General features: G+C 42.3%; 1 protein-coding gene across 1 annotated transcript; it reads left to right on the top strand.

Moving 5' to 3' along the window:
* The first annotated feature begins 392 nt into the window (after window positions 1–392).
* LOC124152326 (beta-mannosidase-like) lies at window positions 393–25,872 on the top strand. Its single transcript, XM_046525224.2, has 17 exons — window positions 393–531; window positions 4,208–4,354; window positions 5,336–5,484; window positions 5,810–6,009; window positions 8,461–8,528; window positions 9,718–9,887; window positions 10,344–10,503; window positions 11,891–12,057; window positions 12,555–12,692; window positions 14,670–14,749; window positions 16,371–16,561; window positions 18,642–18,821; window positions 19,020–19,117; window positions 23,084–23,231; window positions 23,429–23,757; window positions 24,798–24,983; window positions 25,588–25,872. The coding sequence occupies exons 1-17, from the start codon at window positions 426–428 to the stop codon at window positions 25,822–25,824; spliced, it is 2,754 nt and encodes a 917-aa protein (XP_046381180.2). The 5' UTR covers window positions 393–425; the 3' UTR covers window positions 25,825–25,872.
* The last annotated feature ends 1,202 nt before the right edge of the window (window positions 25,873–27,074 follow it).

Below are 27,074 nucleotides of genomic sequence, written 5' to 3'. Positions count from 1 at the left end.
GCTGTGCCAGAGACCATATCATATGGTCTGTGGCTGTACCAAAAAAAAATGAAACAATTATCGATCCAAACTACGCCGTGCTAAACCATTAATTTTATCTCGATGCCACCGATATTTTCTTTTGGACAATTGGAAAATTTATTTGTGAGATAGCTGCAACATGCATGTGTACATTTTGTTCACAATAAATTATGAATAAACGAGACTTTTGAACAGAAAGTCCGTTCTCATTCAGATTATATAAATATAAAATGTATTTTTCTCAAGTACATTTTTTTCCACCGTAGTGCGTTATCTTTGATGGTTGCACACCATATTGATAAATGATTATTCTATTAATAGATGGAATGTTCATGTGAAGTCTCCATATGGTAGTCACATGACCCGGAAAGTTGAGTCTGGGTTGGCTGTCACATGACAACAACATGGCGGGAGGTTTCAGCTGTGCGCTGTTAGCTGCTCTTGTGTCGGTTTCATATGCCGATGTTGTTGATCTGTCTGGGAATTGGACTCTTCTTAACAATGTTAGAGGTGAGGGACACTCATTGATGTACTCGTCATATTTAAGAAACATGCGTGCTTTCTGAAATGTTCTCTTTACACGAAATGCAGGGCTGTCATCAGAGATTCAGACTAACGGTAAACAGCTGAGGTAGGCTTATGCACTTCAACATGTGTTTACAGGTTCCTTCCCTAATCTTGTCAGTTAGATAAAGGTCCGAGTTTAGGGTATGTTAGTATACATGTACTGAAATTAGACCTTGAGTTTTATAGACCGAGTGACGTTTGGCTACTGTGTGTGGTAGATGTTGAAATCTTTTTCTCAGAATATTAGGAGCACCTTTAGAATACAGTACCTAAACTTTTTGTGAGGACGATCTCTTGCCATAGGTCACTGGTCTCAAAGACAGTTTTTGTGAGAATCCCTCGGACACAAACTCGCGACATTTGGATTGTAAGCCCTACAGCTAACTGACTGAGCTACTGTGTAACTAAGTGCAAATTTACCTCGTCATGCCTAAGCCATTACAGAACTAAATGAAAAAGGTTGAATAGGGGACTGACACTTACGAAGGTTACGGGTAGGCATGACTTCTCTTGACTTTAGTCTACCGATGCTTACGAGCGATCCAGATGCCATTTGTCACTCTCGTCCAATTCCGTAATCTACAAGATACCAAGTGGTGAGGAATGAGCCAATATGGCGAGAACTGAAAACGGTTCCAGGACGTCGAACTCGCGGGTATGCATGAATGACATGGTATTAAATAATTTGTAGGGTGATTTTGTGACAGACAAGTGTAGTAGGGAACACTGTAAGGATAATGTGGATCATATAGTAAGGAACGAGGGAGGAATAAGCATACGAGGGAGGAATAAGCATATAGTGACGCCACAACAGTGAGTCCGCTTTTGACTCATTACTGAATAAATATAACGGGTGAAAGTGGCTTGTATGAATGTTCCAGGGCAGTTTCCAGTAGCCAAAACATTTGACACTAAACCATTTCATCCTGCTTTCTTGACATTTTTGTATGAAGAATATTAGGAGCCACTATAGAAACAATAATATCCACTAAACAGGTACCTAACCCTAATGATCGTAAAACTAGGGTTGATTGATCATGAAGGGGATCCAAGGCCAAGGGTCTATTATTCCAGGGTTTTGTAAATGATCTTTAAAGAATTCACCTACAGGGTAGTTTTGCAGTTCTAATCACCTTATTTCCTTTAGTGGAACATCTTGTCACACATAATGCAGTGGACCGCCTCCGTGGTCTAGTGGTAGAGCGCCTGCCGAGAGCGGAAGGTCCGGGGTTTGATCCCCGGCCGCGTCATACCAAAAGACGTTAAAAGATGGTACTTGTTGTTACCCCGTCTGGCGCTTGGCATTAAGGGGCTAAAACAAGGACTGGTCGGCTTGGAGTCAGTATACTGTGTCTGAGTGGGGTAATTATGTTAGACTGCAGCATGGTATCTCAGTGGGCTAGCACTATAAATCGGATATAAGTGCAATAATCTTGGACGCGACGTTAAACCCAATTTCATCTCACCTCACCTAATGCAGTGTTTGAAATAGGTGCACGCAGGCCTGTAGTTTCACATTTGTGTAAGTCCTTTTGACTTGCAGTAAATTTACGTCTCAATTTATTTGTCCAATAAGGTCCTGCAGTGTTTAGTCAGTCAACACTGTCTTGATGGTAGATGAACATTTTATCACTTGGTGGTGTGGGATTGAAATAGATGTAAACAATAATACCGGTACCGACTTGTTACCGACTACCCATCTGTTGCATGGTATTACTGTTCTGTTTTGTGTCTAGTTATAGAATGACCATTCTCAGTGCAAATTTAACAGGACTGTCAAAGGACTGTGTACTAATCTGCTAACTCAAGCCAGATGCACAATGTCTTAAATGTTGGCATATTTTTGGCCGAAAATAATTCATGCCAGAACCGTCCCTTTACTTTAATGTGTGTTCTTGTAAGTATGACAGTTTAGCATTAGGGTTCAAGGGTTTATCTAGCCTGCTCATAGGGTCATGTCAAGCCCCAAGTCTTAGCAAATGTCAGCAAACAATCGCAAATTGGAATGGACATTTTCCAAATTGATGTTGTTATATAGTTATAACTACTGTTCTGGCTTTGTAGAAGAAACTTGTGTTTCAACAACACCTGACACCAGTAAACATGATATTGAGGATCGATTAGGTTTCAGTACTTAATTTGACTTTAAAATACCTCCTAATGTATGAAAATGTCAACTTTAAAATATCCCAATCTTGAATAAAATAACAATTTCCCCCAGTTTGACTGCTAAAGGCACTTAGTTTTAAATACTTGCAAAATCCCTGGGGTTGGTTAGCATGGTTAGTGTAAAGGTCTCAGGATCCAAGGTGGTGGTGGTATTAACGAGTTGCCATGGGGATTCCCAGTTAGAATAGGTCCCTAGAAACCTATGCTTGTTATAAGAGATGACTTGAAAGGATTAGATAGTCAAGCTAGGTGACGTCATTGATTATGTGTCTCTGTACCCCAAGGGCATTGGAGAGGTCAAAATGTCAATCACATAATTTTCTGGTCCACTCAGTTATTTTGAAGCTGTCATGATATGGCAGGAATATTTTTGACTTCAGGATCGAATAACAAATGAAAAAAATAAAGCATATGAGAATAGGAAGATTTTCTCACATGATCCCTGGAAAACAGATGTCAGTTTGACCTCATCTGTGAGGCTTGTCAGCTGACAGTTCACAGAGTTATGCTTCTGATAAGAAATGGCAAATCAAGTTGGTAAGGCAAATCTGAGACAAGGCCAAAGTCCTGCCCCACACTGAAGCACATGTAGCACATGGGTTTTTTTCCTTAGCAATGTGACTTTGATCAAAATATGCCTCTGTTCACCAAGCAGTGTATGGGTACCCAGTAGGATGAGATGGAAGTGTAACCTTCCAGTGCCTCACAGGTAGCTTAGGTTGTATTCTCCCCAGGGAGCTGAGATTGAAATGCATGATTAGGATCCTTAGGTTTTCAGCACTGACCTGAGTTTGTATATTTCACTGAAGTGCTAACTTGTCTGCGGGAAATACAGCCATACAATCTCGGCCATTTGTGAGACATTCAAGAATATTCTTTGGTTCAGTTTTCAAATTTTGAATCAAACTTTGCCAAAATATTGTTCGAAGCATTGTCTGGCATGCCGTTTAGTGGAAGGTCACTGATTTCTGATTAGCTAATGTCGACTTCTTGTTAGTCATTTTATTGGTTGGTCAAAGTTCGCAAAAGTTTGTTCTCGACCCATGCTTGTCCATGCTTGTCATAAAAGGCGACTATGCTTGTCGGAAGAGGCGACTAATGGGATCGTGTGGTCAGGCTTGCTGACTTGGTTGATGCATGTCATCAATCCCAATTGCATGGATCAATGCTTATGATATTAATCACTGGATTGTCTGGTCCAGACTCAATTATTTACAGACCACCGTCGTATAGCTGGAATATTGCTGAATGCGGCATTACACAACAAACCAACCAACCAACCAATCAGATCTTTGTTGTTTGGCAGTAACAAGAACCAAGATCTGATTTTAAATGGATTGGAAATGTTCAAGCACATGTAGGTGAGCTACATAGCCAGGTGAGCTACAAATGCTGCTAGGTAACAGTTGATGGTACCTCACCGATGTTGCAACATTGATGGTTGTTCCAGGTGAGAGGATTCCTGCCAGTGTGCCAGGCAGCATGTACACAGCCCTGTACACCAACAAGCTGATTCCAGATCCGCTGTACCGGGACAACGATGTCAAACTACGATGGATTGGACGAGAAGACTGGACATACACACGTACCTTTCAGTGTAAGAGCAGGACGAGAGCCACGTAATTAATTTATTATAAGAACACAGACATCATGTGATGTGTAATAAGCACTAAGATAGCTGATGAGGTAGTTACTAAATTGAATGTATTGTATGAGGTCATTACTACATCTGATGTTTTGTATGAGGCCCTTACTACATCTGATGTATTGTATGAGGTCCTTGCTACATCTGATGTATTGTATGAGGTTCTTGCTACATCTGATGTATTGTATGAGGTCCTTACTACATCTGATGTATTGTATGAGGTCATTGCTACATCTGATGTATTGTATGAGGTCATTACTACATCTGATGTATTGTATGAGGTTCTTGCTACATCTGATGTATTGTATGAGGTCCTTACTACATCTGATGTATTGTATGAGGTCCTTGCTACATCTGATGTATTGTATGAGGTTCTTGCTACATCTGATGTATTGTATGAGGTCCTTACTACATCTGATGTATTGTATGAGGTCATTGCTACATCTGATGTATTGTATGAGGTCATTACTACATCTGTTGTTTTGTATGAGGTCATTGCTACATCTGATGTATTGTATGAGGTCATTGCTACATCTGATGTATTGTATGAGGTCATTACTACATCTGATGTATTGTATGAGGTCATTGCTTCATCTGATGTATGAGGTCATTGCTACATCTGATGTATTGTATGAGGTCATTACTACATCTGATGTATTGTATGAGGTCATTGCTACATCTGATGTATTGTATGAGGTCATTGCTACATCTGATGTTTTGTATGAGGTCATTGCTACATCTGATGTTTTGTATGAGGTCATTAATACAGCTGATGTATTGTATGAGGTCATTACTACATCTGATGTTTTGTTTGAGGTCATTGCTACATCTGATGTATTGTATGAGGTCATTACTACATCTGATGTATTGTATGAGGTCATTGCTACATCTGATGTATTGTATGAGGTCATTACTACATCTGATGTTTTGTAGTGAGTTCAGCAGACCTGTCTGCCTCTGCCCTCCATCTTGTCTGTGACGGTCTGGACACCTTCTCAACTGTCTTCATCAACAACAAGAAGGTCGGGACATCAGAGAACATGTTTGTCCAGTATGTCTACGACATAAAAAATGCTGCCAAGGTAGGAATGTTTTTCACGTAACAGAATTATGTTTTCTCTCTTGTCTATATATGAGTTTTTAAACTAAGTGATCTGATCTGACCTGTCTGTTCCACAAGGTCAAAGACATCTGGTTTCTTTTCTGCCATTTTGGTGGCCATCTTGGTTTTCCTAATGGCCAACATTTTAACTATTTAAAGTCATGTATTCCACTTAGAAAGAAATACATTTCACTCAAAATTAAGCAGAAATATCTTGAGTGCTGTGTCTTATGTAAATGGTAATTGGTTGAGAAAACATGAAGAACACAGTCGTAGAACAACTAACTCTTTGTCACATTTTTCAGGTAGGGGACAACACAATTAGCGTTGAGTTTGACTCTGCTGTAAAGGTTGCTGAACAGAAGGCCAATGCTTCTGCCTATGACATCCCCAATGATTGTCCACCCAAGGCACAGAACGGAGAATGTCATGTCAACATGATCAGAAAGGAGCAGTGTTCTTTCAGCTGGGACTGGGGACCGTCCTTCCCAACACAGGGAATATGGTAAGCACAAGGAACTGGGGGACGTCCTTCCCAACACAGGGAATATGGTAAGCACAAGGAACTGGGGGCCTTCCTTCCCAACACAGGGAATATGGTAAGCACAAGGACCTGGGGGCCTTCCTTCCCAACACAGGGAATATGGTAAGCACAAGGAACTGGGGGCCTTTCTTCCCAACACAGGGAATATGGTAAGCACAAGGAACTGGAGGATGTCCTTCCCAACACAGGGAATATGGTAAGCACAAGGAACTGGGGACCTTTCTTCCCAACACAGGGAATATGGTAAGCACAAGGAACTGGGGGACGTCCTTCCCAACACAGGGAATATGGTAAGCACAAGGAACTGGGGGCCTTCCTTCCCAACACAGGGAATATGGTAAGCACAAGGAACTGGAGGATGTCCTTCCCAACACAGGGAATATGGTAAGCACAAGGAACTGGGGGACGTCCTTCCCAACACAGGGAATATGGTAAGCACAAGGAACTGGAGGACGTCCTTCCCAACACAGGGAATATGGTAAGCACAAGGACCTGGGGGCCTTCCTTCACAACACAGGGAATATGGTAAGCACAAGGAACTGGAGGATGTCCTTCCCAACACAGGGAATATGGTAAGCACAAGGAACTGGGGACCTTTCTTCCCAACACAGGGAATATGGTAAGCACAAGGAACTGGAGGATGTCCTTCCCAACACAGGGAATATGGTAAGCACAAGGAACTGGGGACCTTTCTTCCCAACACAGGGAATATGGTAAGCACAAGGAACTGGGGGACGTCCTTCCCAACACAGGGAATATGGTAAGCACAAGGAACTGGGGGCCTTCCTTCCCAACACAGGGAATATGGTAAGCACAAGGAACTGGAGGATGTCCTTCCCAACACAGGGAATATGGTAAGCACAAGGAACTGGGGGACGTCCTTCCCAACACAGGGAATATGGTAAGCACAAGGAACTGGAGGACGTCCTTCCCAACACAGGGAATATGGTAAGCACAAGGACCTGGGGGCCTTCCTTCACAACACAGGGAATATGGTAAGCACATGGACTTGGGGACCTTCCTTCCCAACACCGGGAATATGGTAAGCACAGGGAACTGGGGGACGTCCTTCACAACACAGGGAATATGGTAAGCACAGGGAACTGGGGGACGTCCTTCACAACACAGGGAATATGGTCGGCTTTAGGAACTGGGGACTTCCTTCCCAACACCGGGAATATGGTAAGCACAGGGAACTGGGGGACGTCCTTCACAACACAGGGAATATGGTCGGCTTTAGGAACTGGGGACTTCCTTCCCAACATAGGGAATATGGTAAGCACACGGGACTGGGGACCTTCCTTCCCAACACAGGGAATATGGTAAGCACACGGAACTGGGGCCTTCCTTCCCAACACAGGGAATATGGTAAGCCAGCTTTAGAAACTGGCACTAGTCCTATAGTCCTTGCCAAACTGCCCAATAGTTAAGTATCCTAGGAGAAAGGACTAGTAATCATGTGTCCTGTTTAGGGGTTTTGCTCTGTTATCAGTATAAGGACTAGTGGACTGAAACAGTTAGTTTCCAATACTGTAAGCACCAGCAACTGGGGACACAACACGGAGAATAAGGTTAGTTGATGTATTGAAGAAAAACGTAGGAGAGTTTATCTTACTTATAAGCCAACATCTTAGATTGATAGATACATTAATCAAATATGTTGTATTAGTTTGATACCTATCTCCCATCATTTTGTATCAGTAGTTGACTTTGATGTATCGTGATACATTGCATCTTACCGAGGCAAGTGAGTTAACTGACTATTAAAGTCCAGTTTTCACCCTTGCCGAACTAGGCTGGGATTATGGAGTTACATTTTGGCTGGACTAACGAGTCTGTGCATAGTCCAATCAAAATCTTGTACCGAAATCGAAATCCAGTTAGTAAACAGTCGTGTAGATTTCGGTCGATTGCAGGTTTTGCAAAGCGTGTGCACCGCCAACTCGTTGTCAACAGATATTTTCCAAATCTGTTCATGTCTTTAATCAAGGTGCTCACGTGATTTGATGCACTTCGCTATGTTAGACCCGTTTTATCACAATATAGATCTTTATTATTAATCAGATGGTCTTGACTGGGCGCCGCCATTTTGTTTGAAACAAATGCAAGTGATACGAGAGGTGGAATCTGATTGGTCCATAGGAGAGGCTTAGACATGTTACAAGGGAAATAACTTGTAATTACCACTGGTGGCGCTACGATCGAGCCCAGGAATTCTAGCCTAGTTCGGCAAGGGTGGAAACTGGACTCATAAAGTCAGTTAACTCTCTTGCCTCAGGAAGATGGATACATTGGAGAAACACTAAATCGCTCCATGTTCTCAGTCAAATACTTTTTATCTCATGAATGAGACAAATACATATGTACATGGTCTTTTGAAGGAGTGAATTAACTTTTCTTCTTTCTTTCTAGGAAAGATATCTATATCGAGGCATTCAATACTTCAGTTATCCGTGAACTGTCAGTGGCAACAACAAGAGGTATTGTAAGACAAACCAGCATACTGCAGTGCTTCAGGGGAAAGATCCGTGTACAGAGCTCGATTAAGCTGTAATTACATGCACCAGTGCTACCTGTAATTGAAAAGTGCAACCTAATAGTTATGTCTACATGTACACACACAATATCAATCTACACACTCAATGCCTCTAGGGGCATTTGGGTAGCCTTCTTTTTAAAGTGTTTGATCTCCATGCCGAACACCGGATTCAATTCTCGATACGGGTACAATGTGTGAAGCCCATTTGTGGTGTAGCCCACCGAGATACTGCTTGAATATTGCTGAAAGAGGTGTAAAACCATACTCACTCACTCACTCACTCACTCACTCACTCACTCACTCACTCACTCACTCACTCACTCACTCACTCACTCACTCACTCAATGCTTCTAAAATATATTTACCATACTACATCACTAATTCCTTTTAAAAGGTGACTAACGGGATTGGGTGGTCAGTCTCGCTGACTTGGTTGATGCACGTCATCGTATCCCAATTCCGTGGATCGAAGCTCATGAAGTAAATCACTAGATTGTCTGGTCCAGACTTGATTATTTACAGACCAATTTCATATAGCTGGAATATTCCTGAGTGCAGTGTTAAACAACAAACAAACAAACACTAAGTCCTGTGTTTTGTGTAATTTGTCATACTTTCATGGGCTTGATGTAATCAAACTGTGTGTACCAGTACTTCACAATTATGTGCACATGTTGCTATTACGTTTTACAGCAATGCGTCATTAATTTATGTGATGCTGGCAACAGTCCAGCCTATGTTTCAACTTTGATAAATTTATGAGACCAGTGTCCAACCTGGTATTTCCTGGTGCAGCTTGGTTGTCATGTCAACATGCACGTTGTGCTAGTTAAGTCAAGTTTCAAGCCCTGAGCGTGTATGCTTTTCAAGTCTCGAGTTGATTCGTCACAGGACAGTAAAAGGAAGCCCTTTGTTTAGAAAACCATGACTACAACAAACAGATTTCACCAGTCCCTTGCAGTTTATTAATCTTTATTTGAATGTGTGAATGAATGTTGTTTTATGCCATTGTCAGCAATATTCCAGCTGTATCATGGCCGCCTGTAAATAATCGAATCTGATATCAAGATGAATGTGCTGCTTATATGTACATGATAAACACTCACTGTCCTTGTGTTGTCCAATTCTAGGATCGGGAGGAGAGTGGATGCTGGATGTGGGCGTGTACTTCGACGTTGGCGGGGGTTCCGTGTCGGGCGTCCTCACCACCTACGTTGTCGGGACATCGGTGATGAAGTCAATGCCACTGACACTCACACCAACAAACAGTTCATCCAACTTCACAATCACCATTCCTAGCGTAAGTTCCAGAGTTGGCGGGAGCTTCTAGTACTGGATAATGAACACTGTATGAGAAAATTGTACAAAATTTAAAGAGGGAGGCAACATGTCTTTTAGAGTAATGCTTAGTCTCTGAAAATAAATAATTTTGATAGAAACAAGCAACTGCAAAAAAATTTCAATTGAAAATGTGCTGAAGTAAGATTGGAGATTTCGGTGGAAAATCTAGGGCTGAGCAGAAGGGAGATGATATGGTTATACACTGTATAAGAAGTATTTTGCAAAATTAAAAATGGAGTGTATACGTCTATGTACCCTATCAAGGGGGGTGGGGAGTGCTTGGGGTGGAGTAGACAACAGACAGACGCGGCAGACAGACAGAGGCACAGACCTTTGTCTGTAGGACTGGCAATGATGATGTGACAGAGTGATGTAAGCTGGGACCTGACTGGCTGTTTATTTGTCCCATATCTAGAGTGAGAAAATCGACATATGGTGGCCGAATGGTTATGGGAACCAGACTCGTTACAACGTCAACGTCACCTTCACCAGCAACAACGAGGTGTCCAACAAACAACGTCGGGTGGGATTCCGTACTGTAGAGCTGGTGCAGGATCCTGTTGGCAACAACACAGGTGGGTGGAGTTGTGTTGGCAACAACACAGGTGGGTGGGGTTGTGTTGGCAACAACACAGGTGGGTGGGGTTGTGTTGGCAACGACACAGGTGGGTGGGGTTGTGTTGGCAACGACACAGGTGGGTGGGGTTGTGTTGGCAATGACACAGGTGGGTGGGGAATGTGTTGGCAACGACACAGGTGGGTGGGGTTGTGTTGGCAACGACACAGGTGGGTGGGGTTCTGTTGGCAACGACACAGGTGGATGGTGTTGTGTTGGCAACAACACAGGTGGGTGGGGTTGTGTTGGCAACAACACAGGTGGGTGGGGTTGTGTTGGCAACGACACAGGTGGGTGGGTTGTGTTGGCAACGACACAGGTGGGTGGGGTTGTGTTGGCAACAACACAGGTGGGTGGGGTTGTGTTAAGCATTCTTAAAATCCCCAGCTGTAGAATACCGGAAGTAGAAATATGTTGGTAAACACTTACAGTACGTTGCTTAAAATCAAGAGACTTGCTTGCTTGCAAAATAGATTCTTGTGGCATTTTGGATAGCGAGGACTATATGAAATTCAGGGATTTATCTAGACCTGCTCTGAGGCTGATATTCAGCCCGAAGTCTGCTGCAAATTTCATTAAAAATTTCCAAATGGGAATTACAGATTTCCCACTTATTGTTAATATATACTGACCAGCTTTGAAAACGCACCAACGTGAATCCATGAAAAGTTGATAGCTGGAAAAGAACAATGAAAATACCCCATGGTTAGAAGTAAAGGAAGCTCCAAAACTGTTGTCAGGAACTCGATGGAAATATATGGGTATGGCATCGCCATGGTGAATGTTATCACGATGATTGTGTTGTGCAGATTAATCGATGGGGAGGCGGAAGTGTGATGGTTTGGGGCGATAGCCGTTTTATGCACAGAACACAGCTCCATGTATGCAAAGGTCATATTAATGCAGTTTACTACAGGGACGCCATTTTAAGACCTCAGGCTGTGGTCTATTTCTGCAACACCAAGAGCTACATACTTTCCAACGCCAGAACACATACAGCACGTGCTTCTGTGGACTTCCTGGCACAGAATAACGGACCTGTTATGCTAGGCCTGCATTATTTCCTCTACATTAAAATTGAGTACTTTCCAATGACACTTGTCTTTACTAATGTGGAACTGAGTTATCTGAGTGTGATTGTAGTACACAGCCAACACCATATAAAATTTGGTTTAGCGTCAATTTCACTTTTTTTGCGTTTTCATTGCGTTACAGTCAAGGTGATTTCTATCTTACTGACAACAGAACCCAAAAACAGGAAGAGCTCAGAATGCTTCACTTCATATTATAGCATTGCATGCAGTGTTACACTACGATGTTAAAATGACCCTGACATTGTTCCACAGGTTTAACATTCTACTTCAAGATAAACGATGTACCGGTTTTCTTCAAGGGATCAAATTGGATCCCTGCGGACAATTTTCAGGAAAATATTAATAAAAAAAGACTGCGCCGTCTGCTCCAATCAGCTGCTGAAGTCCACATCAACTCAATGAGGGTTTGGGGAGGAGGGGCAAGTATAATATTATTACCGGTAGTTAATAAAAAAAAGTTACAAGTTATCCATGTTGGGCTAATCAAGCTATTATTTTTGCATCTTTTTTCGATAAACGTAAAAAGAATTGCAATGCCCACTCGTGGACAACTTTAGTAGGCTGTGTGGTGTTCTTGCCTTGAACGATGTCACTGATTTTGTATCGTTGTCTACAGTTTCTTGTGTTAATAATTAGGTATGCAGTTAGTTTATAAAAATTGTCTTCACTATTTGTTGGCGTTGATCATGTTTATAGAGATATAATTGTATAAACCGGAATGCACAGCATAATTTCTTAAATTACTTCCATGCATATCTACAAATCAAAGAATATGGAATAAGATATGTTTGTAATTTTTGGGGTGCCATGATGCAATATGCCTTTTTTAAGTCAATTGTTTGCCAGGGTTGGACACTGGTTCCAAAATCATGACAGAAACTTTAATGTAGTTTTGTTTGGCATATTACCTTTGCAGGTTTATGAATCGGAAGATTTTTATGATATCGCGGACGAGTTTGGCATCATGATCTGGCAGGACCTGATGTTTAGTGTCGCACTCTATCCCACTACTCCAGACTTCCTTAGTACCGTGTCACAAGAAATCACACACCAGGTATGACACAAGGATTTATAACATACATCACACATTAGAATAACATATAGCACATATGTATCTCACTCTAGAATAACATATAACCCACATTACAAATATCACACACAAGGATAACATATATCGCACTCTAGGATAACATATATCACACACTAGGATAATATATATCACACACTAGGATAATGTATATCACACAATAGGATAATGTATATCACACACTAGGATAATGTATATCACACACTAGGATAATATATATCACACTCTAGGATAACATATATCACACACTAGGATAATATATATCACACACTAGAATAATGTATTTCACACACTAGGATAATGTATATCATACAATAGGATAATGTATATCACACACTAGGATAACATATATCACACTCTAGGATAACATATATCACACTCTAGGATAACATATATCACACACTAAGATAATGTATTTCACACACTAGGATAACATATATCCACTTGGATAACATATATCAGCTAGGATAACATATATAACACTAGGATTACATATACATGTATCAAACACTAGGATAACATATCACACGCTAGGATAACATATATCCAACACTAGGATAACATATGTCAGACGTTAGGATAATGTATATCACACACTAGGATAACGTATATCACACACAAGGATTTCATATATCACACACTACACTTGGATAATGTACATAACATTTGGATATTGTATATAGCACACTAGGATAACATATCACACTAGGATAATTAGGATAACATATCACACACTAGGGTAATTAGGATAACATATATCACACACTAGGATAACATATAGCACACACTAGGATATCATATAGCACACTCTAGGATAATATATATCACATACTAGGATAATGTGTAGCACACACTAGGATAACATATATCACACACTAGGATAACATACACACTAGGATAAAATACATTACACACTAGGATAATATATAGCACACACTAGGATCACATATATCACACACTAGGATAACATATAGCACACACTAGGATATCATATAGCACACTCTAGGATAATATATATCACATACTAGGATAATGTATAGCACACACTAGGATAACATAGCACACACTAGGATAACATACGCACTAGGTTAAAATACATTACACACTAGGATAATGTATAGCACACACCAGGATAACATATATCACACACTAAGATAACATACACACTAGGATAAAATACATTACACACTAGGATAACATAGCACACACTAGGATAACATATATCACACACTTAGATAACATATCACACACTAGAATAACATAACACCAGAGCACAACATTTTTATAAATGAATAAGCTGATAAATTTGGACACACACACATTTAGTTTTTACCCGGATTGTTACAAAACAAGTTTTCAAGTTTAAATACCCAAATGTCAAGAAACAGGTGGGTATAAAAACTTTGAATACCCTCGAAAAACTGTGCATACCTTATCACAATCAAACCCCTGGGTAAAATACACAAATAACCAAAAGCTTGTCTAGAGCTCTGTAACCGGGGTAACTCTCTGCTAGAGTCAGAGAGCTGACACAGCCAGAATTAAATTGCCTGTCCTTGCAAGTCTGGTTTAGACAGATTCAACTGATTGTTGTTTCACGCAGCACTAAGCAATATTCCAATATATGACAGTGGTCTGTAAATAATTGAGGCTGGACCAGACAATCCAATGATCAACATCAATTCACGCATTTGGGATACAAAGACATGTAATCAACCAAGACTTTGAGCCAGACCACCCTATCCATTTAGTTGCCCCTGACAACAACACACAGGTTGCTGGGGGCCGATATATTTACCCAGAATTCCAAAGGGTACCGATTCCACTGTAGTTGTCGGTTGTCAGAAAATAATGATAATTGAAGCTCATGTGAAACAAACTGATGGGTGTTATTCGCTGATACAGTGTTTTCTAGAATGACATGTTGCTGGCGTTTATCCACAGGTTCGACGAATCAGGCATCATCCGTGCATAGTACTGTGGGCAGGAAATAATGAGAATGAGAAAGGACTAAGACAGGACTGGTGGGTATGAGAGAGACATGAAGAATCTGCCGTTATATCCCCTCATCCTCTGTTAATCCGTTATAAATGGCGCCATATGTCATACAAGGGGCTACAGATCACCTTATTGGACTAGACCTGTGAAGATCCGGGGTAGAATAGGTCTTCAGCAACCCATGCTGTAAAAGGCGACTATGCTTGTCATGAGAGGCGACTAATGGGATCAGGTGGTCAGGCTCGCTGACTTGATTGATGCATGTCATCGTATCCCAATTTTCGAGATGGATGCTCATGATTTCAATCACTGGATTGTCATGTCCAGACTCGATTATTTACAGACCGCCGTCATATAGGTGGAATATTGCTGAGTGCTGCATTAAACAACAAACAAACAAACTTCTTGAATTGACACTCCGTGGTCTAATGGGTAGAGTTCTGTTTGTGTTAACGATTAAGTAAGCAGTCTGTGAAGTTATTATTGTTGACATACTTATAAGACTTGACCAGTATGTATTTGCACATCTTCCCGAGGCAAGAGAGTTAACTGACTTTAAAAGTCCAGTTTCCACCCTTGCCGAACTAGGCTGGAATTACTGGGCTCGATCGTAGCGCCACTAGTTATGTCCCTTCTAAGCCTCTCCTATGGACCAATCAGATTCCACCTCTCGTATCACTTGCATTTGCTTCACACAAAAAGGTGGGACCCAGTCAGCACGATCTGATCGATAATCAAGATCTATATTGTGATAAAACGAGTCTTACATCACGAAATGCATCAGATCACGTGAGCACCTTGATTAAAAACAGGAATCGATTTGGAAAATATCTGCTGACGAGTTGGTGGTGCACATGCTTTGCAAATCCTGCAATTTGACTGAAATCTGCACGACAGTTTACGAACTGGATTTCAATTTCGGTGCACGATTTTGATTGGACTATGCATAGACTCGTTAGTCCAGCCAAAATGAACTCCATAATACCAGCCTAGTTCGGAAAGTGTGGAAACTGGACTTTTATAGTCAGTTAAGTCCCTTGCCTCGGGAAGATGGTATTTGCATTTATGGAGGTATTAATGAAGAAAACAGTGTGCACACTTGTATAAATTGTATACATAGTTTGCACACAGATTTTTACATTAATACCTCCATCAACGCAAAAAATATTGAAGTCAGTCCTTTAGTAGTATTTTGCAAAGTAACCTGAAACATATACATCGAATGTAGAAACATGCTTGAACGAAAGCAGGGGCAAACTACCAAGTTTACAACTGCTTATTTTCTAGCCCACATAATAACATTCGCTTGGATGGAATGGGGATTCAAAGTAAGAATATAGGTCCCAAACAACCTGTACTTGTTGGTCGGTGGTCTAGCTCGGTGAGTTGGTTGATTGCATGACCTGGTAACACATTTGCACCTCAATTGCATGGATTGATGCTCATGTAAATCACTGGATTGTCTGGTCTATACTCATTTGCATGGATTGATGCTTATGATGTCAATCATTTGATTGTCTGTTCCAGACTCGATTACTTTCAGACCATCGTCATGTAGCTGGAATATTGTTTGGCGTGGTGTTAAACAACAAACAAAATTTTCTTAAAACGGACAACTGCAGACAATTGAAGTCATGTGGATTTCAGGTATGACGTCCACTTACACTACAAGCGCTACTACGATGACTACGTCAAGTTGTACGTGACAACGCTCAAGACTATCGTCAACAAGGAAGACTCGACCCGGGTGTATCTGTCATCGAGCCCCAGTGATGGCCAGGAGACAGAGAAAGAGGGCTGGGTAGCCAAGGACCCTGGCTCCGAGCTGTATGGCGACAGTAAGTCATCAAAATTACCGTGCGACCAGACCCCATGTGACCTGATCAGCTGATATTCCCTGCACCCTCATTCTTTGTCTAATCGCTTGATGCGGACGTACCAGACCACCAGAGAATTATAGATATTTTTTGGTAAGGTTTACCTGTCTCCGTATTACAACTGCAATAGACACATAACACTAGGGTTATGGAGCAGTGATGGCAAGGCTGGGTAGCTAAGGACCCTGGCTCCGAGCTGTATGGCGACAGTAAGTCATCAAAATAAACTTGTCATATATATATTCCTTGACTTTCACACTTCCGTTTTCAAAATGTAGCATAGCTTATAAGTGTGTTTCATTAAATTGAAAAAAAATATAATTTCAAATTAGAGTATATATCTCCACCACTGCAATCCCGTGCGGCCCGACCCCATGTGACCTGATCAGCTGATATTCCCTGCACCCTCATTCTCTGTCTAATCGCTTGATACGGACGTACTAGATCACAAGAGAATGATACATAATTTTTTTGTGAGGTTTACCTGTCTCCGTATTACAACTGCTACAGACACATAACACTAGGGTTATGGAGCCGTTATGCCCGTTTTGCAAATATTTCAAATGTATTTTTTCTCCTCGTGACCCTCACATCGTTTGCTGTGACTGCCATGGTGTGAGTTCTTTCAACAATCAATGTCAGCAATGTCGTCTTCCTCACTGTCCTCGCGTTACTTAGCACCTAACGGGATCGGGGGTTAGGTCTTGCTGACTTGGTTGATGCATGTCATCGTATCCCAATTGAATGGATCGATGCTCATGAATTCAATCACTGGATTGTCTGGTCGTGACTTGATTATTTACAGACCGCCGTCATATAGCTGGAATATTGCTGAGTGCATCGTTAAACAACAAACAAACAAACAAACTTTGCACCATCATTTGCACAGGAGACGTCCCCATTCATCTAGACCATCGTCGATACCCCCTCTTCATATTCCTTGGGAGGTACTGTCAATGGATAGTGCTCCTATTTGGAATTTCTACGGCGCCATTGTTATTCACCCATATCACCAATGGTGTTATTTTTGGGGTATTTAATTACATTTGATGATAAGGTTAGTGCTTCATTAATAATGGTGCAACATTAGTCTAATTATACTTACACATTCAGGAGAATGTTGGAATCTAAGGACTAAGTTATAAGTTAGATAGGGCCATCCATTTCTCTATTACCTCTTTTTTATAAAGTACGATTTCATCATTTCTTATGGGTTTTTTTATAACTAAACGTATACAGTTTCTTTATCGATATTTGTGTTGGAATAGTTTGGTTCCTCATGAACAAAACACCACAAAAATATATTATCCTTACCCACAGCTAGTTCTCACCAAGTGACCTGAGTTACAGTAAACTAGTGCTAAGCATAGCAGAGTTATGCCCCCTTTTCTTTCTACGTGTGTAACCTCTCTGTCACCTTTTGACGTCATAGAGAAAAATCAGTTTTCGTCATTTACGGTATGCTGTTTTTGGCATTGAATGTATGTCGTTATACATACGCATATAACTCCATTTGATATATATGTCGTTCAGATATTAGGCAGTATTTTGTTCGCTAACAGTTTCCGTAAAGCTTCTAAATAAAAAAAATCGCCGCACAGTACTTTTATCGGTGTACGATAAAAAGGGGAGAAATTTACTGTTTTTCAAGGCAGAAAAAACGGTTTAATATTTGCAGTTAACTTTACACCATCAAATAGGAAATTTAATATTCTCAACCTCTGCATAATTTTATAACCAGAGGTAGATCCAGTGCCACGTGAGCGCAATTCTCGCACAACCTTAACTTTTCCGATCTTAGGAAAATGTGCGTCAGAAAAAAAATTGGGCATCCAGAGGGTTAAGATGGTGACCATAGTGATGAACGGGATGTGTTGGGGTGAGGTGTTTATTGAAGCTGGAAACTTTGTTCTAGGATCGTTTACATACCAGGATCATAGAAGAAGGATAAAAATGCATAATGTGAGATAGGATATGTATATAAATATACAATGTTGTTAATGCCTATGTTTTTAGCAACTTGTATTTTTTTGCTGAACAGTTCACTTCTACGACTACATCTCAGACCTATGGAAGGACTCAAATTACCGCATCCCGCGATTCGCCTCGGAGTACGGGATCCAGGCCTGGTGTGACATCGAGACCCTGGAAGATGTGTTTGACTCGGGGGACTTCGACTACTGGGGTCCAATGTCTTATCACAGAAATCATCATCCTCTTGGTCAGTTTATAGTAACAGGATAAAATAATATATTTTAGCATAATTTGCAATATCATAAGGGTAGCGCCAGTTTTCAGGACATTATTATTTCAGAAGCCTGAGATCTGTCATTAACTGCACGGATTTAATATGTATATATACTCAATGGCTAAAAGATTGTCTGGCGCTCATCAAACCTTTCCATTGTATTGTTTACAGGTAATATTGAGATGATAGAAGAAATAGTCCTACATTTCAACGAACCCATTAATCCAGATTACAAACAGAAATTCAGTGACATCATCTACTTAACACAGGTGAGTGAAGTGAATGTGATGAATAATTGTTTTCTGTTTTATTGCCACACTCAGCAATATTCTAGCTATACGATGACATCCCATGGATAATTGAGCCTGGACCAGACAAACTGGAGATTGATATCATGAGCAACATCCCACACCATTGGGAATGCTGACACACGATTAACAAAGTCACTGATCCTGACTATCCGATCCGTTAAGTTAGAAGTGGTCCTCAGCAACCTATGTTTGTCATACACGGCAACTTAATAATGATGATGAATTGAGTCACGCTCCAACACCATCTATATTTAGCTTAACTCCTTTGTTAAAAGCAGATTGAAAAAGATGAAAACTCTTCACAAGTGGCAGACTGCACAGCACGCTTGTCTGCCTGCTTGTCTGTCTGCATGCTTGCCTGTCTGCATGTCTGCACGCTTGTCTGCCTGCTTGTCTGTCTGCACGCTTGCCTGTCTGCATGTCTGCCTGCTTGTCTGTCTGCATGTCTGCCTGCTTGTCTGTCTGCACGCTTGCCTGTCTGCTTGTCTGTCTGCATGTCTGCCTGCTTGTCTGTCTGCACGCTTGCCTGTCTGCTTGTCTGTCTGCTTGTCTGTCTGCACGCTTGCCTGTCTGCATGTCTGCACGCTTGTCTGCCTGCTTGTCTGTCTGCACGCTTGCCTGTCTGCATGTCTGCCTGCTTGTCTGTCTGCATGTCTGCCTGCTTGTCTGTCTGCACGCTTGCCTGTCTGCATGTCTGCCTGCTTGTCTGTCTGCACGCTTGCCTGTCTGCTTGTCTGTCTGCAGGTCTGCATGCTTGTCTGTCTGCTTGTCTGTCTGCACGCTTGTCTGACTGCATGTCTGCACGCTTGTCTGCCTGCTTGTCTGTCTGCACGCTTGTCTGCCTGCTTGTCTGTCTGCACGCTTGCCTGTCTGCATGTCTGCACGCTTGTCTGCCTGCTTGTCTGTCTGCACGCTTGTCTGTCTGCCTGCTTGTCTGTCTGCCTGCTTGTCTGTCTGCACGCTTGTCTGCCTGCTTGTCTGTCTGCACGCTTGCCTGTCTGCATGTCTGCACGCTTGTCTGCCTGCTTGTCTGTCTGCACGCTTGTCTGTCTGCCTGCTTGTCTGTCTGCCTGCTTGTCTGTCTGCACGCTTGCCTGTCTGCAGGTCTGCAGGCTTGTCTGCCTACTTGTCTGTCTGCACGCTTGCCTGTCTGCATGTCTGCACGCTTGTCTGTCTGCACGCTTGTCTGTCTGCACGCTTGTCTGTCTGCCTGCTTGTCTGTCTGCACGCTTGCCTGTCTGCAGGTCTGCAGGCTTGTCTGCCTACTTGTCTGTCTGCACGCTTGCCTGTCTGCAGGTCTGCAGGCTTGTCTGCCTACTTGTCTGTCTGCACGCTTGCCTGTCTGCATGTCTGCACGCTTGTCTGCCTGCTTGTCTATCTGCACGCTTGTCTGCCTGCTTGTCTGCACGCTTGTCTATCTGCTTGTCTGCCTGCTTGTCTGCACGCTTGCCTGTCTGCAGGTCTGCAGGCTTGTCTGCCTACTTGTCTGTTTGCACGCTTGCCTGTCTGCATGTCTGCACGCTTGTCTGCCTGCTTGTCTGCCTGCTTGTCTGCACGCTTGTCTGCCTGTTTGTCTGCACGCTTGTCTATCTGCACGCTTGTCTATCTGCACGCTTGTCTATCTGCACGCTTGTCTGCCTGCACGCTTGTCTATCTGCACGCTTGTCTATCTGCACGCTTGTCTGCCTGCTTGTCTATCTGCACGCTTGTCTATCTGCACGCTTGTCTGCCTGCTTGTCTATCTGCACGCTTGTCTATCTGCACGCTTGTCTATCTGCACGCTTGTCTATCTGCACGCTTGTCTGCCTGCTTGTCTATCTGCACGCTTGTCTATCTGCACGCTTGTCTATCTGCACGCTTGTCTATCTGCACGCTTGTCTGCCTGCTTGTCTGCACGCTTGTCTATCTGCTTGTCTGCACGCTTGTCTGCCTGCTTGTCTGCCTGCTTGTCTGCACGCTTGTCTATCTGCTTGTCTGCCTGCTTGTCTGCACGCTTGCCTGTCTGCATGTCTGCACGCTTGCCTGTCTGCATGTCTGCACGCTTGTCTGCCTGCTTGTCTGCACGCTTGTCTATCTGCACGCTTGTCTGCCTGCATGTCTGCACGCTTGTCTGCCTGCTTGTCTATCTGCACGCTTGTCTGCCTGCTTGTCTCCATGCATCACCCTTTCTTTACCTGAAACTAGTTTAATTTTATGCTTCATTAATTAGAAGATAGTTAGCAAGTTAGCAAATCAGATGTGACCTCACAGCTCCAACACCACCCACTTTAGCGGAACTCCCTGGTTAATAGCAGATTGCTTGTCTGTCTGCTGGTCTGCATGCAACACCCTTTCTTTACGTGAAACTAGTTTAATATTTTATGCTTCACAATTAATTAGAAGAGTGTTAGCAAGTTAGCAAATCAGATGTGACCTCATCATGGCTGTTTTCTCAAGACCCCATGTTACAGATCATTATGCACTTCCAGTCTGATGTCCTTATCATTGAATTGGAAAACTTCAATCCTCAGACCAGTTTAAAGTACCTTGCCCCCAGCTAGCTAGCCTATAGTCTGGAAGGTAATTTAAGGTACCAATGTTTACTACAATATCTGAAAAACTATCGGACCTACTCCAGTCAAAGTTGGTATGAGATTATTAAACAGTCATACATAACTGGATATTACATTTAAAGACAATCGGTGCATGAATAAAAAATCTGTCTATTTAGCTATCACTATATTTCATCAACAACCAGACCTGTTCGTCATGGGTGGAACGAGCATTCATTGAAACAGCCATCTGCATAATGCTACCCCAGGGCCATATGACACAGTTGAACTAATCAACTCAACTCGAAAGGGTGCACGGGAATCACGCACGCACGTATACGGTGTTAGCGTTGGGCGTCTCAACGAGCATGATACGACTGGAGTAGCTCTGATAATTTTCAGATATTGTAGTAATCGTCGGTACCTTAAATTACCTTCCAGACTATAAATGGGAACATAACAGCATTTCCAATCTAAAGTCAGACTGCAAAACATATGACACCTTCCACCTAAAACTCCCATGACACTTGCCTTTTTAATAATTGAATTTTTGTTGTTTAATGCTGCATTCCAGCTATATGACAGTGGTCTGCTATTAATCTGTTAATTAGGTCTGGACCAGTGATTGACATCATGAGCATCTATCTACGCAATTGGGATACGATAACATGCGTTAATCAAGTCACTGAGTCTGACCACCCTGTTAGTGTCCTCGTACGACAAGCATGGGTTGCTGAAGACCAATTCTAACCTGTACATGACATGTGCTACCTAAATAAAGACATTTTATGCAATTTCATTTCTGGTTTCATGATATCATTCCAGTTTGGGGCGGTGGGGTAGCCTTGTGGTTGGAGCGTTTGCCCATCAATCCAAGGGCCAGGGTTTAATTCCCCACATGGGTAGAATGTGTGAAGCCCATGCCTGGTGTGTATCTGTGATATTCCTGGAATATTGCTAAAATCAGCGTAAAACCCTGCTCACTCACTCATTCCAGTTTGGGAAATCTCCTATTTAAAGCAGTACAACTTTTAAACAGGTCATATTCCTCTAGCTAGGAAAGTAAGAATGACATGTATCAAGAGTCATTGACCTGACCTTGACCCGTGACATGACTGGCAATACCTCAATAACTTTCCAAAGGTCACTTTGGTTTTATAACCAATATTTGGGAGTGATGGTCAACATTCTGACAAAACCTTAAAGCAAGCTCATGTAAACAGGGCTGCTGAACTATTGCTGTTGGAGTTAGTGAGTGAGTGAGTGGGTTTTTGATGCCACATTTCCTAATATTCCATTATCACAGTGGGGAAACCTATCAGTCATGCATATATTGATTTTTATATTAAAGAAACATTCTGGACACTTCTTGAAATCTTGATTTATCTTGCAGATCAACCAGGCTGTTTCAATACAGACTCAGAGTGAGCACTACCGCCGCTGGCAGAACGCCATGACATCAGATGGGCGGGGACAGACTATGGGCGCCCTCTACTGGCAGCTCAATGACATCTGGCAGGCCCCAACCTGGGCTGGCATAGGTCAGTTACATGTCTGTAGTTTCATTGCTGTTGAATGTCCTGCATTATTTTTTCTCAGATTATAGCTATCTTTTACTGGATTTGACAGAAATGTTGAATTATGTTCAAAAGGGGATTTAGCAGGGTTCAAAATTAACATAAGACAAGTCTAAGACAAGTTAAATTCAAGAAATACTTGTTTTATTGTCCAAACTCAGACTACACAGGCAAATGGAAGATGCTGCACTACTATGCTCGGAAGTTCTTTGCTCCCATTCTTATCTCCCCCTTCATTGATGGCAACTTCCTCAACATCTACATGGTGGTGGACGAGATCCCCCTGACCGAGGTCAAGGACACCAAGACCGGCATGAACGTCTTCACCCCTGCTAACAGCTTCATCAGCCTCCTCCAGTCCAACTTCCCCCGTGAAGAGGCCGTGCATCTGATGACGAAGACAGCCGAGGCCACCACAGGAGTTCTCTACATTCAGATGTACCGATGGGACAGCTTCACCCCTCTCAGGACATGGAACGTGACATACAAGGTAAAGAAGTCTATTCATCCTATAAATGTAATCTCTTTTCTTTCTGACTCATCAGATTTTTGTTAGCAGCGTGTCTGCTAATGTGGGAGGAAAGCACAAAGTGATGCAGGTCTCAGACGTTAACTACTTCGGTGAAACCCACGAGCACTGGTATGGTGCTTACAAGCCTAGAAACATAATCGGGGCGAGCCAGGATTCGAACCCACAATCATAGGTTCCTGGCATGCCCAAGGGACGCAACTCTGCACAGAAAATCACAGCGCCTTAGACTGGGACACCCGTGCCACCTCAGATTATTGTTATATCAGATTGTGAGTGTGTGAAGAAGTTCATACCTAATGGTACAACCGGTATGTGTGGTGTCGCTCAAGACATCAATCACTGGATTGTCTGGTCCAAAGCAGGCAGACAAACGTGCCGTGCTGTGTGCCACATATGGACAGTTTTCATCTTTTTCAATCTGCTTTTAACCGGGGAGATCCGCTAATGTGGGTGGTGTCGGAGCTTGGTTCAAATCAATTCATCATCATTAAGTTGCCTTGTATGACAAACATAGGTTGCTGAGGACCAACTTCCCCCTTAACTGATCGGATGGTCAGGATCTGTGACTTCGTTAATCATTAGTCAGCATTCCCAATGGTGTGGGATGTTGCTCATAATATCAATCTCTGGTTTGGTCCAGGCTCAATTATCCATGGGATGCCATCATATAGCTGGAATATTGCTGAGTATGGCAATAAAACAGAAAACAATTATTCATCACATTCACTTCACTCACCTGTGTTAAGTAGATGATGTCACTGAATTTCTGTTTATAATCTGGATTAATTGGTTCGTTGAAATGTAGAACTATTTCTTCCATCATCTCAATATTACCTGTAAACTATGGAAATGTTTGATAAGAGCCAGACAATCTTTGAGCCATCATATAGCTGGAACATTGCTGAGTGTGGCATAAAACAACAAACATAACACTCCTAATCTGATAAAGGTGTAAAAACTACCTGAATTTACTGAAGACAGTGCGATTTGGTTTGCAGCTGAAAAAGTCGTCCCAGTCAGTTTTCAAGCAAGATATTGACACTCTGGTGAGTGCCACCGGTTGTCCAGGCAGGTCCAGCTGCTTCCTCTACATGTACCTGAACGACCCAGCTAGCGGCATCAACGCATACGTCCCCCTCACATACTACAACAGCGTCACTGGACTCGCCAAGGCTCAAGTTATGGTATGTTGTGCTATCAGACTATATGGCGGAGGATGTTAGCTCCGCATTTAGGGGATAAACCAAGGACTGGTCGGCTCGTCAGTAGAATGTGTCTGATTGGGGTTTTCCATGCTAAACTGTAGAGTGGTAACACAGGGTTAGGGTTAGTACTATAAAACCGGCATAAGCCCGGATCAGTACAAGCAGACACACTGACAATTGCACAGTGATCTTCACTGTGTGAGTAAAATAAACTTGAACATAGAGATTATTACATTAGTTTCGTAAAATCAGTATGACACACACGCGAGTGTAACTATTTCTTAATCCCTTAGTTCACCTTCAGAAAAATGCACTGACCGCCGTCTTAGAAAACCACAATTGTTGAATGATGTCAACAATCTTTAGTTATGACCTCTTTTCTAGTGTGATTCGGACCTTACATCACAATAGGATTCGAACGACGTCAACAATGGCGGCCAGATGATGTAAACCATACACTGGTGTGCGTGAAGTGATATTTGCACATGATTTTTATGAACTCGGTTATTTCAAACCCTATGGATAATAAATGACATTAAACTCCATTTCACCACGCTTATGTTTCCTCTCAATTGCCTTGCAGGTAACTGATGTTACGATGATGACGAACACAGAGTTTGAAGTCACTGTTGGATCTAATCGCATCGCTCCATTTGTTTGGTTGGACGCGATCGGCATCCCCGGCAGATTCTCTGACAATGGATTTCTCATGATGGCGCCTTCTCGTATAGTCATCTTCACCTCATGGGACCCTGTGGACCTGGAAACTGTAAAAAGATCATTGAAAACTAAATCTTTAATGGATATTCAGTTTTCCTGAAAATGAGATAATACTGTTTTCAGACAAATTAAAATATTTTTGTAAAAATTTAGCATTACAAATTATTATGCTTATAAACAAAGTTTGTTTAAACATGAACCCACATTGCGATGTCATGTTACGACTATCCCCCCGATACTATACGATCAGAATACAATATGTATAGCGGTAAGGAAGAGAATATATATATGTCAACTTCTTTATTATGAGGAACACATCATATATGCTTACTCCTTCATCAGGTGAATGAATGCCATGAGGCATATATATGTACATGTAAGGACAACAAAAGTAATAAGATAACATGATGTAGTAACTAACAAGGGAAGCCAACACATAGCGCTGAAGGTATGACAGCCAGTACTTAAGTTACCATAGATAAGTAATAGGTAATGGACAATGGGCAAATGGGGAACCGGGTGTAATTAGCACTGATAGGTGAAAGAATGGACACAGCAAAGGGCAAATTGAAGCCAGCTTGGTAATTAGCACTGACAAAGATCAAAGCAATAAGTCCCAAGCACTAGGCAGGTTCCCTGGTCACGGTTCATGGCTGGCTGGTGTCTCCTGATGTCAATGGCTTCTTGTAGTTTTCTTTGTCGCCAGTTATTGTTGTTGGTAGACAGGACTTTGGTGGCTTCCCACATGATGTTATGGGTTTGGTTCTTCAGGATGTGTTCGGAAATAGCGGATTTCAGGTTGAGTTTGTTAAAAGAGGTCCGATGTTCTTTGAGTCTGGTGTTGAGGGGTCTAAGGGTTTCTCCAGTGTACTGGTGGCCACAGTTGCAGGGGATTTGGTATATACATCCTCGGGGCCAACATAGATGTCACCTTCTCTCAATCCTTCCATCAAGACCATTGGCCATCTGCAAGCCAATGGCAGAGGCACAAGCAGCGGAAGTCGCAACCCCCGAGGATGTATATACCAGATACCCTGCACCTGTTGCCACCAGTACATTTGAGAAACCCTAAGACACCTCAATATGGGGCTATCTTGGGATGTCTGAGGGTATCTGGAGGGTATCTGGGGGTGTCTGAGGGTATATGGGGGTGTTTGAGGGTATATGGTGGTGTTTGAGGGTATGTGGGGGTGTTTGAGGGTATGTGGGGGTGTTTAAGGGTATATAGGAGTGTTTGAGGGTATATGGGGGTGTTTGAGTGTATATGGGGGTGTCTGAGGGTATCTGGGGGTGTCTGAGGGTGTTTGAGGGTATCTGGGGGCGTCTGAGGGTATAGGGGGGTGTTTGAGG

Source organism: Haliotis rufescens, unplaced genomic scaffold, assembly GCF_023055435.1.
Source record: "Haliotis rufescens isolate VD_foot unplaced genomic scaffold, xgHalRufe1.0.p SCAF_4, whole genome shotgun sequence".
In the NCBI taxonomy this organism is placed as follows: domain Eukaryota; kingdom Metazoa; phylum Mollusca; class Gastropoda; order Lepetellida; family Haliotidae; genus Haliotis; species Haliotis rufescens.
This window is presented reverse-complemented; position numbering and strand designations above follow the sequence as displayed.